Here is a 14,278-nt window from a genome sequence, read left to right on the forward strand (position 1 = left end):
CCTTTTTCATCGTGGATCGGTGGCCAATGTATTCCTAGAAGCCTTTTTATTCCACGCGTTGTCAGTTCAAAGACACAAGTCCTTCTTTCTGCCCTGGGCCTGGCTTCCCGTGATGGGAGAAACCCCGGGGCTCCTCTCCCAGAGCTGCTCAAAGCCTCCTTTGATTTCCCCAGAACAAGGAGACGCTCTGAGTGGGAAGGGAAGCTGTGGCGGTGGGTGGCTGCCTACTTAGCCACAACGCGGAATTAGCTGATCCTTTTTCTGCCAGGTTGTAGGAGATGGTCGGAAAGAATCGGGAGAGAGATGGCAATTGTCATCTTGTATGTATGTATTTACAGTTGTATTGGTCAAGGGATTGAGGAGCAGTGGCAGCCCAACTTCTCTAGGGGAAAATGGATATTTGTTCGAATCAGAGCCATCGGGGATTCCAAAGATAGAGCCATTTTGGATGAGCTAATACTGTATCATCAGTAAAAATTCTAGAGAAGGTCTTCTTTAAAACATTCCAGATTAAAAGAGGGAGGGAGGGATGTATATATAGATAGATAGATAGATAGATAGATAGATAGATAGATAGATAGATAGATAGATAGATAGATAGATAGATAGATTAGATAGATAGATAGATAGATAGATAGATAGATAGATATAGATATAGATATAGATATAGATATGATCGATAGATATAGATATAGATGATATAGATATAGATATAGATATAGATATAGATATAGATATAGATATAGATATAGATATAGATATAGATATAGATATAGATATAGATATAGATATAGATATAGATGATATAGATGATATAGATATAGATATAGATATAGATATAGAAAATAAATTTGCTCCTGGAAGCACGAAGCCTGAAGATGATGAATGAGACTTCGTCGAAACGTCGCAAAGACACCTCCATTTTTACGCGGGAGAAAACCTGAATAACCAAAGACCCCCCCCCCCCCACACACACACAGTGTCACAACCCCTAGTATGTCCAAATATGGGAGGAAGCCTACTGCTTCCATTCTCTGTCTATCGGCTCGTCACAAGAGACCATCCAGACAGAAACCCAATATTTTTACTGTTGCCTTTGTTACATTTGTGTTGTATTTGAGAAGGAGAGAAGAAAGAAGGGAAGGAAGGAGGGAAGGAAGAGGAGGAGAGAAGAAAGGAGGGAAGGAAGGAGGGAATGTAGGAGAGAAGGAAGGGGGGAAGGGAGGAGGAAAGGAAGGAGAGAAGGAGAGAAGAAAGGAGGGAAGGAAGGAGGGAAGGAAGGAGGGAGGAGAGAAGGAGAGAAGAAAGGAGGGAGGGAAGGGGGAAGGAGGGAGGGAAGGAAGGAGGGAAGGAAGGAGAGTAGGAGAGAAGAAACGAGGGAAGGAAAGAGGGAGGGAGGGAAGAAGAAGTAGGGCCGTTGTAAGATAAGATGGATCTATGGGATGGTAAGAAAGCAATCTTCAAGTATATTGTCAACTGTAGGGAAAAATTGTTATAAATACATATTATTAATACACAGTTATGAGATCATATAATTGTGAATGTATATATGAAATTGATAAAATAAAAAATTAATTAAAAAAAAATAGATTAGATGCTGCTTCATTGGCACCTGTAATTAATTTCTCCAAAGATCCACAGCTTCTCTGCTGCTTTTATTCCAAAGGTTTTTTAAAGGAGGGCCGGTCGCTGCCATACGGAGCGGGTGCCACCTAGCGACCCAGGGACAATATAACAAGCCGTTTGATTCTCCCCCTTCATCGCTGTGTTTATTGATCTAGGCGGGATGTACATTTCCTGTATACTTTTTGTGTTAGCATTAGTGACATTTTCTAATGCATGTGAAATACTTGGAACATTAAAGGTCTGTAGAGATCCTCCATCACATCCAGGTTGTCCCAAAGATGCTTTTTTCAAGAGGCAACTGGGTTTTTTTTAAAGATGTTTCTCTTCTCACCCAAGAAGCTTCTTCCGCAACTGACTGGATGGTGGGGAATGGAAGGATTTGAATTCCTTGCAGGCAGCTGGTCATTTGCATCCTTTTAGAGGGTCCTTGAAGGGCTTGGAGGTTTTATCCATGTCCTCAGGGTCATCTTGAGTGGTGCGAATGGTTCCTGTAGTCTGCAGTTTTTCCCTCTGGAAATCCGTTCCTCCTCCCACCCCATTCCAAGGGTCTTCATCCCAAATTGTGTAGCTAAAGGTCTGTAGAGATTCTCAGCCCTCCAAGTCACGGTTCTCCCCAAGGTGCTTTTTCAGGAGGCAACTGGATTATCTTGTTTTTACTTTTGAAAACGTTTCGCTTCTCATCCAAGAAGCTTCTTCCGCTCTGACTGGATGGTGGGGAATGGAAGGATTTAAATTCCTTGCAGGCAGCTGGTCATTTGCATCCTTTTAGAGGGTCGTTGAGGCTACTTGGAGGTTTTATCCATGTCCTCAGGGTCATCTTGAGTGGTGCGAATGGTTCCTGCAGTCTGCAATTTTCCCTCTGGAAATCCGTTCCTCCTCCCACCCCATTCCAAGGGTCTTCATCCCAAATTGTACGGCTAAAGATCTGTGGAGATTCTCCATCATGTCCCAAAGGTGCTTTTTTCAGGAGGCAAATGGACTTTCTTGGTTTTTCTTTGAAGAAGAATAGAATGTATCTTTTTTTTTTTAAAAAAAGATTTTTATTAACAAACATGTAAAATACACACACACACACAATTTAGATGTACACCACATTTACACAATACAATACAAACAGGAACTTCCTGTTCTTTCTAATAGCAATTATCAATCGATACCGCTCACCTTATATTATTTCCCCTTCTATTGTATTTCATTTGGATTTCACCATTCTTAACCCTCTTATTTTACTCATAACTATTATTTTTTGAGTTTTGTTATATTCCTTCATTGATTCTTGTTTCTTCCCTCCATCCACCTATACCCTTTATCCCACATCTGGTAGAATTCTGATTCTTCTTTCCCCTGGATTTCTTTAGTTAGTTTGTCCATTTCGACACAGTCTATAACCTTTCTTATTATTTCATCTTCGCTTGGAATTAATTTGTTTTTCCATTTCTGGGCAAAGGCAATCCTTGCCGCTGTAATTATATGTAGTATTAAATACTTGAATTTCTTTTTTGTGTTTCGCAGACATTATTCCTAATAAAAAAAACTTCAGGTTTCCATTCTATTTTAACCCGTTATTGCCTCCAGCCAATTTTTGATCCTTTTCCAAAAAATTTTAGCCTCCTCACAGGTCCACTATAAATGGTAATATGTTCCGTGTATTCATTCGCATTTCCAACATTTGTATCTTTATTACAGTCATAGGCCAGCAATAGACGTCACTTTTTACAACATATTAAAAAATAAAAATAGTACTGACATTAACAGTGGATAATAACACCCACTATTAACTTTTTTCCCTCTTTAAAGACGTTTCACTTCTCATCCAAGAGGTTTCTTCAGCTCTGACAGAATAGAGGGGAAGGGAAGGATTTAAATGTACATTTTTTTGTGCGTTTACGTATATCTACACTGTACATATATGCAAATGTACAGAGGTTCCTTGTGCTGCCTGAAAAAGGCGTGGCACGACAAAACCGCGGTCCACTAAAGCGCGCCCGATTAAAGTGCGTACGTGACGTCATCAGCAGTGCGACAAATAAAATTAAAAATAAATTAAATTAAAATAAAAATAAAATTAAAGCAAGCCGATTCACATAAAGTAAGGGTTAGGTTTAGGTTTAGGGTTAGGGTTAGGGTTATGTTAAGCGTTAGGGTTAGGTTTAGGGTTAGGTTTAGATTTACACGTTAATTTTAAGTTTACCACTCACAGCGTGCTGTTTTCGTCTCGCTGTGATGACGTCACGTACGTGCTTTCGTCGAGCGCGCTTTAGTCTACCGCGGTTTTGTGGTGGAACCGAAAAAGGACCTTTGTGGCTTTGAAAGTTCGAAACCCTTGTGCAAGGCACATTGCTAAAGGATGTTAAGATGCAACTCAGACCTTGAGGCTTCAGTGCTCCTTGCCAAAATAACTTTAAAAAAAAAAATCTGTAAAGATTGCTGAGAATTTATTAGAACAAAAATGGGTGCAGCTTGTTTACTTTTCTGCTTGTGGCCGAAAAGGCCGTTTATCAAAATATCTAGACTGGCGTGGCTGTTGTGCCACTAGGCATGTAGTTTCCCCCCCCCCCCTCCTCTCTCGTTCTTCAGCCATTTCTTCTTTTTCCCCCAAGTCGTCTTCCTTCCTGATCTTTTCTTCTTTCCTTTTAGCGGTGATCCCTCTGACCGATTCTGAACATAAGTTGCTGCCTATGCACTTTGCGGTTGACCCAGGCAAAGACTGGGAATGGGGCACGGATGACGGTGATAACATCAAATTGGCCAAGTAAGGTTCTTTTTTAGTCTCTATAAAGATTTCGAAAACGGTCCCTGTGTGTGTCCAGGATGTTTGGTTGGCTTTGTGGGGATTGCAAACCCGAGGGAACAATTGGAGCTTTAGTGCTCTTGTAACACAATCATGAGCCGAGGTGGCGCAGTGGTTAGAGTGCAGTACTGCAGGCTACTTCTGCCGGCTGCCGGCTGCCTGCAATTTGGCAGTTTGAATCTCGCCAGGCTCCAGGTTGACTCGTCCTTCCGAGGTGGGTCAAATGAGGACCCAGATTGTTGGGGGAGCAAGAGGCTGATTCTATAAACCGCTTAGAGAGGGCTGTAAAAGCACTATGAAGTGGTATATAAGTCTAAGGGCTATTGCTACCTACCTTCCTTCCTTCCTTCCTTCCTTCCCTCCCTCCTTCCTTCCTTCCTTCCTTCCTTCCTTCCCTCCCTCCCTCCCTCCCTCCTCCCTCTCGTATCTTTGGAGAGCCAGAGATGAAGGACATTCCTCCATCCTGGTCCTCCTTGACCTCTCAGCGGCTTTCGATACCATCGACCATGGTATCCTTCTGCGACGACTGCGGGAGGTGGGAGTGGGAGGCACCGTGCTACGGTGGTTCTCCTCCTACCTCTCGGACAGGTCGCAGTCGGTGTTAGTGGGAGGGGAGAGATCGTCCCCAAGGCCCCTAAATTATGGGGTGCCGCAGGGTTCGGTCTTATCCCCCCTACTATTCAACATCTACATGAAACCGCTGGGAGAGATCATCCGCAGGCACGGGATTAGATACCATCAATATGCGGACGATACTCAACTGTATCTGTCCGCCCCGTGCCAAATCAATGAAGCGGTTGACGTGATGGGCCGGGGTCTTGAGGCCGTTATGGACTGGATGAGGGTTAACAAGCTTGTGCTCAACCCAGAAAAGACCGAGTGGCTGTTGTGTTTCCCTCCCAAAGATTTGGCAAACATTCCAACACTCAGGCTGGGGGGTCAAATTCTACACCCCTCAGAGAGGGTGCGCAACTTGGGAGTCCTCCTGGATCCACAGCTGTCATTCGACCACCATTTAACGGCTGTGACCAGGGGGGCATTCGCCCAGGTACGCCTGGTGCGCCAGTTGCGACCCTACCTGGACCGGGAGGCCCTCACAACAGTCACTCGGGCCCTTGTGGCCTCTAGGCTGGAATACTGCAATGTGCTCTACATGGGGCTGCCCTTGAGGAGCATCCGGCGACTTCAGCTAGTGCAGAACGCAGCCGCGCGAGTGATTGCGGGTGCCCCCCGATTCACCCGCATAACACCTATCCTCCGCGAGCTGCGCTGGCTACCTGTCGATCTCCGGATGCGCTTCAAGGTGCTATTAATCATCCATAAAGCCCTACATGGCAGTGGATCTGGATACTTGAGAGACCGCCTTCTGCCAATTACCTCCCTACGACCTATAAGATCCCATAGATTAGGCCTCCTCCGCATTCCATCGGCCAGCCAGTGTCGGCTGGCAACTACAAGGAGGAGGGCCTTCTCAGCAGTAGCCCCGACCCTTTGGAACGAGCTCCCCGTGGAGATTCGTACCCTCTCCACCGTCCAGGCCTTCCGCATAGCCTTGAAGAACTGGCTCGCCCGTCAGGCCTGGGGATAAGAATTGCTACCCCGCCCGAATGATGAATGAATGTTGCTTACTATTTTTATTATATGTTGTTGTCTTAATATTGTATTCCCCTCTCCCTGGTTTTCTGTGAGCCGCCCTGAGTCCCCTCAGGGAAAAGGGCGGCCTACAAATGCTAATAAACCTAAACCTAAACCTCCCTCCCTCCCTCCCAGTGGTTAGAATGCAGTATTGTAGGCTAACACTGCCCCACTGTCAGCAGTTTGATCCTGACTGGCTCAAGGTTGACTCAGCCTTCCATCCTTCCGAGGTGAATAAAATGAGGACCTAGATTGTTGGGGGGCAAGAGGCTGACTCTATAAACCGCTTAGAGAGGGCTGTAAAAGCACTATGAAGTGATATATAAGTCTAAGGCCTATTGCTACCTTCCTTCCTTCCTTCCCTCCCTCCCTCCCTCCCTCCCTCCCTCCCTCCCTCCCAGTGGTTAGAATGCAGTATTGTAGGCTAACGCTGCCCCACTGTCAGCAGTTTGATCCTGACTGGCTCAAGGTTGACTCAGCCTTCCATCCTTCCGAGGTGGGTGAAATGAGGACCCAGATTATTGGGGGGCAAGAGGCTGACTCTGTAAACCGCTTAGGGCTGTAAAAGCACCGTGAAGCGGTATATAAGTCTAAGTCCCTATTGCTATCACAGCCAGATTGGGCCTCACCAGAGGAGACACAAATGGGGTCCATTTTTCAATCCTCGTGGGGGAGCCTCCTTTTTTCTTGCCTTCCTGGTCCTATCCTTACTTTTAAGATTGCGGTTTGGAGAGATCATTTCGCAGCGTGAACACCTACGGGGATTCCTTCTGTGTAACCTGTATGACACGGTGTGGCATTTCTCTCTCTCTCCCCCCGCTCTCTCTTTTGTGTTCCCAGTTTGATTCTGTCCCTGGAGGCAAAACTTAACCTTCTGCACAGTTACATGAACGTAACCTGGATCCGGATGCCGTCAGAAACACGGGTATCGTTTCTCCTTTGCCTGTTGGGTTGAGAGAGAAGGAAGGTCTCATGGCTCGGCTTGAGTATCCGCTCAGAAACTGGTAACCCAGGGCTGGGCATTAACACAAGGGGAAAAAGACAGCCAGGGATAACACCCGCACAGCACTACAGGAAGAAGTCTAGGAAGCTTCTAGGAATCGCTCACAGTTTTCAGTTGTATAGATGATTTGGACTGTGCTTGTAGCACCAGCCGTATTTCAGATCAGGGGCATGGTGCCTAACCTGATTAAATCAGTCTGTAACTGTATAAAGTGCTAACATCTAATTCCTTCCACTGCAACATCCCTTATCCCAGATGCCAATGGCTGAAAAAGCTTGGTGAAAATTTTTAGAACACGTTGAATGAAAAACCACATAATTTCCTCTCCCCCTCCAATATTAAGCCAGCCGTCCCTATGGCAGGGGTGAAATCCAGCAGGTTCTGACAGGTTCTGGAGAACCGGTAGCGGAAAATTTGAGTAGTTTGGAGAACCGGCGAATGCCACCTCTGGCTGGCTCCAGAAAGGGCTGGGAATGGAGATTTTGTAGTATCCTTCCCCTGGAGTGGGGAGGGAATGGGGATGTTGCAGTATCCTTCCCCTGGAGTGGGGAGGGAATGGGGATTTTGCAGTATCCTTCCCCTGGAGTGGGGAGGGAATGGGGATTTTGCAGTATCCTTCCCCTGGAGTGGGGAGGGAATGGGGATTTTGCAGTATCCTTCCCCTGGAGTGGGGAGGGAATGGGGATTTTACAGTATCCTTCCCCTGGAGTGGGGAGGGAATGGGGATTTTGCAGTATCCTTCCCCTGGAGTGGGGAGGGAATGGGGATTTTACAGTATCCTTCCCCTGGAGTGGGGAGGGAAGGGGGATGTTGCAGTATCCTTTCCCTGCCACGCCCACCAAGCCACGCCCACAGAACCGGTAGTTTAAAAAAATGAATTTCACCACTGCCCTGTAGTATTTCATCCGGATGTGCTGTTAACCAGATGTTACACACAACAACCCATGGGCTTAAAGATGAATTGGTTTTTCAGAAGCGAAGGGTTTGGACAAACTGCCTTCAAATGTACCCAATGCTTCTTTGTGTACAATCACTCCCCATTTCTAATGGTTGTCCTGCTTTCCCTCCCAGGCGCCGTTGGCTCAACCGGAGTCTCCTACGGCCTCAGCCGGAGAAGATGTCCAGTCGCTGGCAGACTCCATGGATTCAGACAGGGACTCCATCTGTAGTAATTCCAACGGCAATAACGGCAAAAATGGGAAGGAGAAAGAGAAGCAGAGGAAAGACAAGGAGAAGAACCGAGGGGATTCGGTGGCTAACAAACTTGGAAGCCTCAGCAAGACTCTGGGCATCAAGCTGAAGAAGAACATGGGTGGCCTTGGTGGGCTGGTCCATGGGAAGATCAACCGAGCCAACGCCGGGAACGGCAAAAACGGGGAGACGGCGGAGAAGGCTAAAGAGAAGAAGTCGAAGTCGCGTAAAGGAAGCAAAGAGGAATCGGGCCGCTCCGCGAGCACGTCCCCCTCGGAGAAGACCACCCCGTCACCCACGGAGAAGGCGAGTATCTCCCCTGCAGAAAAAGCCAACTCAAAATCTCCGTCCGAGAAGCCGCCGGACTCCTGGAAATACAGCACGGACGTGAAGCTGAGCCTCAACATCTTGAGAGCCGCCATGCAAGGAGAGCGGAAGTTCATATTTGCCGGCCTTCTCCTGACCAGCCATCGGCACCAGTTCCACGAGGAGATGATCGGCCACTACTTGAGCAGCGCCCAAGAGCGCTTCAGCGCCGAGCAAGAGCAGAAGAGGAAAGAGGCGGAGAAGAAGGCGGCGGCGGCGGCTCTCAGCGGCTCCTCGTCTCGAAAACTGGACCAAGAAGGGTTTTCCAAGGAGAAGTTGGACTCGTCTCCTCAGGGGAGGGCATCACCAGTGTTGCCTCAAAGCCATACCACTCAGCTGGTTTTAAAGTTCAAAGACCGCTCCAGCCCCACGCCAGCTTCCTTTTCGTCGCCCAGCAACGGTGCCAAGAAGAGTGGGCCCGTCCCAGTGTCTGCCCATTATAGCCATACGCCCCCCGTCCAAAGGCAGAGCGTCATCCACTTGCACGACTTCAACGCCAAGCCATCCAGCTTCCAAGACGACGCCTACAAGCCCGTGGTGGGCACCCTCAAAAGCTGCGCCACCTACCCTCAGCAAAACCGCTCGTTGTCCTCGCAGAGTTACAGCCCGGCCCGGATAGCCGACATCCGCACCATCAACACGGTGGAATCCTTGGCCTACGCTCTGCCCGCGGAGCCCAAGTCCCAAACGTACACCAATGGGTTCAACAACAGCAACGACGTTAGAGACAGCTTAGAGTACGTGGACGAAGACGCGCCGCAGACCTGGTTGAACAATGAGAAGAACCGCAACCGGACTGGAGTTTGCCCTCTGTACGCCATCCAGCAGAACCGCTGCAAGACGGAGAATTGCTCCTTTTACGGCCGTCCCGAAACCAAGAACTTCTGTTCCTGCTGTTACAAGGAGGAACTCAAACGCCGCGAGCGGGAGAGTAAAAGGTCCCGGCATTGAAGACCGTGGAGCTCTCGCCGAATAAATATTTATTTCCTTCTTTTTCTTACTTAGGACATACTGTATGTGGTAAGGGACTGGAAGAGGAAGGACTAGAGGGGGAGGGGATTCTAGAAAGCGCTAGCTTTTTAATTTTTTTTCCAGGGATGGTGGGGACGAGAAAAGAGAGAGCGAGGATCCTCGGGGAATCAAGAGTTGGTGGGTTCCCATTTCGTTGGGTGTCTTTTTCTACATTCGCTGGTAATCGGAGGGGGAATCTTTACTTCTTTGTCAGTGCTGTATCCGTGTGGTCAAAACTTTACTAAATGGTGCCTGAATTCACACTGACATCACTCAGGTAGTAGAAAGATTAGGGGAAAAGTCATAAAAATAGAAGATGTGTAAGATGTGGTAAGTGTACAAATGTGTCTGCCTCCTGCGGGAGGTCCGAGGCGGGGAACTCCGGCCCATTTTATGACGTGTGGACTTCAGATCCGCGCGTCGACAAACTGAACTCTGGGAGTTGGAGTCCACACGTCGCAGAAGGGCCACACAGTTCCCATGTTGTAGATCATCATCTCCACAGAAGAAACGTCATGCCCCATCGCTCTTCCTCCCTCTCCGTTTTTCTTTTTAAAGGAAGCGAGCATCGTTAAGGCGTGTTTAGCACATATTAACTCACTCACACCCTTGCGACACAACTGTGGTTTTTATAACCCCCTTTCCCCTACCTACAGACCCACAAATGAAAGCATGGGCCTGTGACAACAGCTTTCCTCACCCCCAGCAGAACCGTATTCGTTCATTCATTCCTCTTAGTCAGTGGTCTTCAACCTTGGCAACTTTAAGACCTGTGGACTTCAACTCCCAGAGTTCCTCAGCCAGCTATGCTGGCTGAGGAACTCTGGGAGTTGAAGTCCACAGGTCTTAAAGTTGCCAAGATTGGAGACCACTGTTCTAAGTGATGTCCGGTTTTGGGCTACAACAATTGCTCAAGATGAAAAGATTTACCCTTCCATTGCACATCCTTGCTGGCTGATATTAAAATATTAACCCTCATACTAAAAACAAGCACTTTACAGTTTAGGATCAGGATACTGCAGACCCTGATGTGGTCAGCTTGTAGTCTTGCCCTCCAGGCTGAAACATTTTAGGACTTCTGTTATTGCCACGTTATTTAGTTAGATTCTCCCCCACCCCCCGGGATGTTAGTTCATTCCAAATTTTCTGTAGCCTGCCACCCAGATCCTTCCCTTTCCAGAAAAGTTGACAAAAAATGGTCTGTATTCATTTGCACTGATGTTAAATTATGGACACCTATTTTTTGAAAAGCAAGCTGTGGGTTTTCTCGGGGTGCGTTTTTTTCTACCTGTTGTCAAATGTGGCCCCCTCGACATTTGAATTCAGAAAAAGAACGAGCAGCTGGATTTATTTCAGCAATTACTTCAAAAACTCCGAGATTGTGGATTATGGAAGCAGCTGGATAACTTTTCTAGAGGTACCGAATTGTTTCTGTCACAGGTTGTATAGCAATAGCAATAGCAGTTAGACTTATATACCGCTTCATAGGGCTTTCTGTCCTCTCTAAGCGGTTTACAGAGTCAGCATATTACCCCCAACAATCCGGGTCCTCATTTCACCCACCTCGGAAGGATGGAAGGCTGAGTCAACCTTGAGCCGGTGAGATTAGAACCGCTGAACTGCAGATAACAGTCAGTTGAAGTGGCCTGCAGTACTGCACCCTAACCACTGCGCAACCTCGCCTCACCTTGTATAAATGGACCAGCCTGATTAATTCTTTTACAGATGGATAGCTTTTCTGCAGCCAGCAACGATTAAATAGTAAAACCTATCAAAAATATAAATCAGAGTTAAAATCAGCCATAAGAATTAGCAGAGGACAATAAAGGGAAATCTCATTTGCGGCAAAATAAGGACAGATGGCACCCTTGCTGCCAATCCAAGTTCTTGAGAACATCATCTTCCAAACTGCCAGCTGCCTGAATACCCTTGTCCAGAATTTGGTCTTGCAAAGAAACAGAGAAAGTTTTGCAGTAGATTCCAAATTGATACCATATCTGAACATTTAGCCCTTGTCAACATCTTGGTCAGTGGCCATCTCCATCATCTGAAGATGTTAAGCCTTCGGAAGTGGCCTCTCTAGTCTTGGAGCAGGCAGACCGAATAAGGGAAGAACATTTTAAAATGTCCAGGCGTAGCGGATGAAATAGTCAAAACAGTCAGAGAAGCTATTCTAGTTTCCACACCAATCTTTTCTTGCTCAAATAACTTTTCTTGAGTTCAGATAGACTCCTCATCTGTATGCATGATCTTTCAGAAAAAGCCATTCCACCTATAACAAGTGTTTCTCAACCTTGGCAACTTGAAGATGTCTGGACTTCAACTCCCAGAATTCCCCCAGCCAGCAAAAGCTGGCTGGGGGAATTCTGGGAGTTGAAGTCCAGACATCTTCAAGTTGCCAAGGTTGAGAAACACTGACCTGTAAGGAAGAATAGTCGTGGTATCTCCCTCACTTCTGGTTCAAGTTAGATTTAATCAGGAAGATCTGAGGGAAAAAGTGGCAGGAACCACTTTGATCTTCTCCCTACTTTTCAAAGCCAGTGGTTTGTTATAAAAACCACGATGCAATCCATAATTGGATTCCTTCCTATTCTGTTGCATTTTTGTCTTGTACGCATCTTCTTCATTGGCAGACCTAAGCTGTTAGGGCATAAGAATGTAGCACATTCTTATACAGAGCAATACAACCTAACTCTTAGGAGAATTTTTGTCTACATCTGTCCTAAGTTAACATCTCAGCCTCATCCACGGCCGTCCCTCTTGATTCCATTCCATCCATAAAAAGGGGAGGGAAACCATTTGTCCTTAACTTGAAAGCACCTTCAAACATCCACGTGATTTTTGAAAAGCTCATTCAAGATCCTTACACCCAGGTGTAAGAATTCCTCTCCTGACCACGCATCATTTTATATTTGGTTCTTCTGCCTCCCTAAATATAAAACAATGGTGCCTACTCCCCATAGTTATTCACTAGTGCGTTCCACCCACCTTGTTGTCAGTCTTCTCTGGAGGGCCAATTGCTGATGCATTCATGCCGGCCTAGAAAAGGAATGAGAAAGTTTCCTCGGCATCTTGGAAAGAAGTATTTTAATTTCGGAAGGTTGAATAATACTTGACTACAACCGGGTTTTTTTGTGTGTGTCTTTTGGAAAGGTGTGGCAGTTCTCAGTTAAGACCAACTTTTCCCCATAAATGGCGTTGGGTTATCACATCTATGGGCCCACCCACAAGGAGAGTACCAGGATGTGTATAGAAACTCTGATTCCTAGTTTATTCCTAGTCTTTCCTAGTCCTAATCAGAGGGAGGGAGAGAGAGAGAGAGAGATGACTCTATATTAATACTAATTGGCTTTTTTTGGTCAATGTTTCCTCTAAGATCTGGGAGGACGAACGTGTTGGAGAATGTCTTTTCCATGTCTTTTGTGCTTCCACTTTGGGACCAAGATATTCAGCTGAGGTGGGGCTGGGATGTCTGAGCCTTGAACTTGGTGTCCAGTTCATCCCTAGGAGTCCCCCTCCCAGGGCTGAAGAAGGCTGTGGGGTCTTGATGTTCCTCTTTGGTTGTGGTGATTGCTGATTCATTTCTTTGGCCAAAGAAACTATGGTACCTGATGGAGCAACCTGTGATTGTATTTCATAATCTGTGTGTGTGTGTGTGAGAGAGAGAGAGAGAGAGAGACAGACAGACATAAAAATTGGACACTGTTTTTAAGGGAGGGTGAACTAAGCAAATATTTATTATTACTGATACATTAGGTGAAGAAACAGCCTTCACTATTCCCACAATACTTCTGTAGGTGAACCTAAAGTTTGAAGTTTTAATAGATTTGTATGCCGCCCAATCCCGAAGGACTCGGGGTGGCTTACATAAAAAACAGTTTAAAAGACAAATACTAAAAAAGTTAAAATACAAAACAGTGGATTAAGAAGGGATACAATATACACTCGATGTTAATGGGGCTGAAGCTCAATCAGAGATCAGCAGCCCCAGGCCTGCCGGAACAGCCAGGTCTTAACAGACTTTCGGAAGGCCGAGAGAGTGGGGAGGGTCTGGATCTCAGGGGGTAGATCGTTTCAGAGGGCCGGGGCAGCTACAGAGAAGGCTCTCCCCCGAGGAGCCGCCAGACGACACTGCGTAGTCGACGGTACTCAGAGAAGGCCCACCATGTGCGATCTTATTGGGCGCTGGGAGGTATGTGGCAGGAGGCGGTCACAAAGATATCCAGATCCTAGGCCATGTAGGGCTTTAAAGGTGATAACCAGCACCTTGAAGCGTGTTCGGAGACCAATAGGGAGCCAGTGCAACTCACAGAGGATAAGTGTAACATGGGTGTATCTAGGTACACCCAGTATCGCTCGCATGGCTGCATTCTGGACCAATTGTAGTCTCCGAAGTTGTTTTTCTCAAGAGGCAACTGGTCTTTCTTTGACTTTCCTTGAAGATGTTTCTCTTCTCGTCCAAGAAGCTTCTCCAGTTCTGAAGGAAAAACCAAGAAAAACCCCATTGGCTATTTAAAAAGCACCTTTGGGACAACCATGACCTGGATGGCTAAGAATCTCTGTAGACATTCTGTAGGTGAAGTTAGGTAGTTATTTAAAAAATTGTCAGTAGGATGCTGTTTGTTTCTTCTTTTTTTCAAAGACATCTTTCCGCC

The 14,278-nt window shown here is 46.5% G+C and overlaps 1 protein-coding gene across 1 annotated transcript in view; it reads left to right on the forward strand.

The window, feature by feature from the left end:
- The window catches only part of OTUD7A (OTU deubiquitinase 7A), a 50,914-nt gene extending 40,538 nt beyond the window's left edge, over nucleotides 1-10,376 (forward strand). The window contains exons 11-13 of the mRNA XM_032232477.1: nucleotides 4,264-4,378; nucleotides 6,893-6,977; nucleotides 8,127-10,376. Coding sequence (XP_032088368.1) covers nucleotides 4,264-4,378; nucleotides 6,893-6,977; nucleotides 8,127-9,563 — 1,637 coding nt within the window. The 3' untranslated portion in view covers nucleotides 9,564-10,376. The remainder of the gene's footprint in view (nucleotides 1-4,263; nucleotides 4,379-6,892; nucleotides 6,978-8,126) is intronic.
- Nucleotides 10,377-14,278: the final 3,902 nt, after the last annotated feature.

This window comes from Thamnophis elegans, chromosome 16, assembly GCF_009769535.1.
Source record: "Thamnophis elegans isolate rThaEle1 chromosome 16, rThaEle1.pri, whole genome shotgun sequence".
NCBI classification, from domain to species: Eukaryota; Metazoa; Chordata; class Lepidosauria; order Squamata; family Colubridae; genus Thamnophis; species Thamnophis elegans.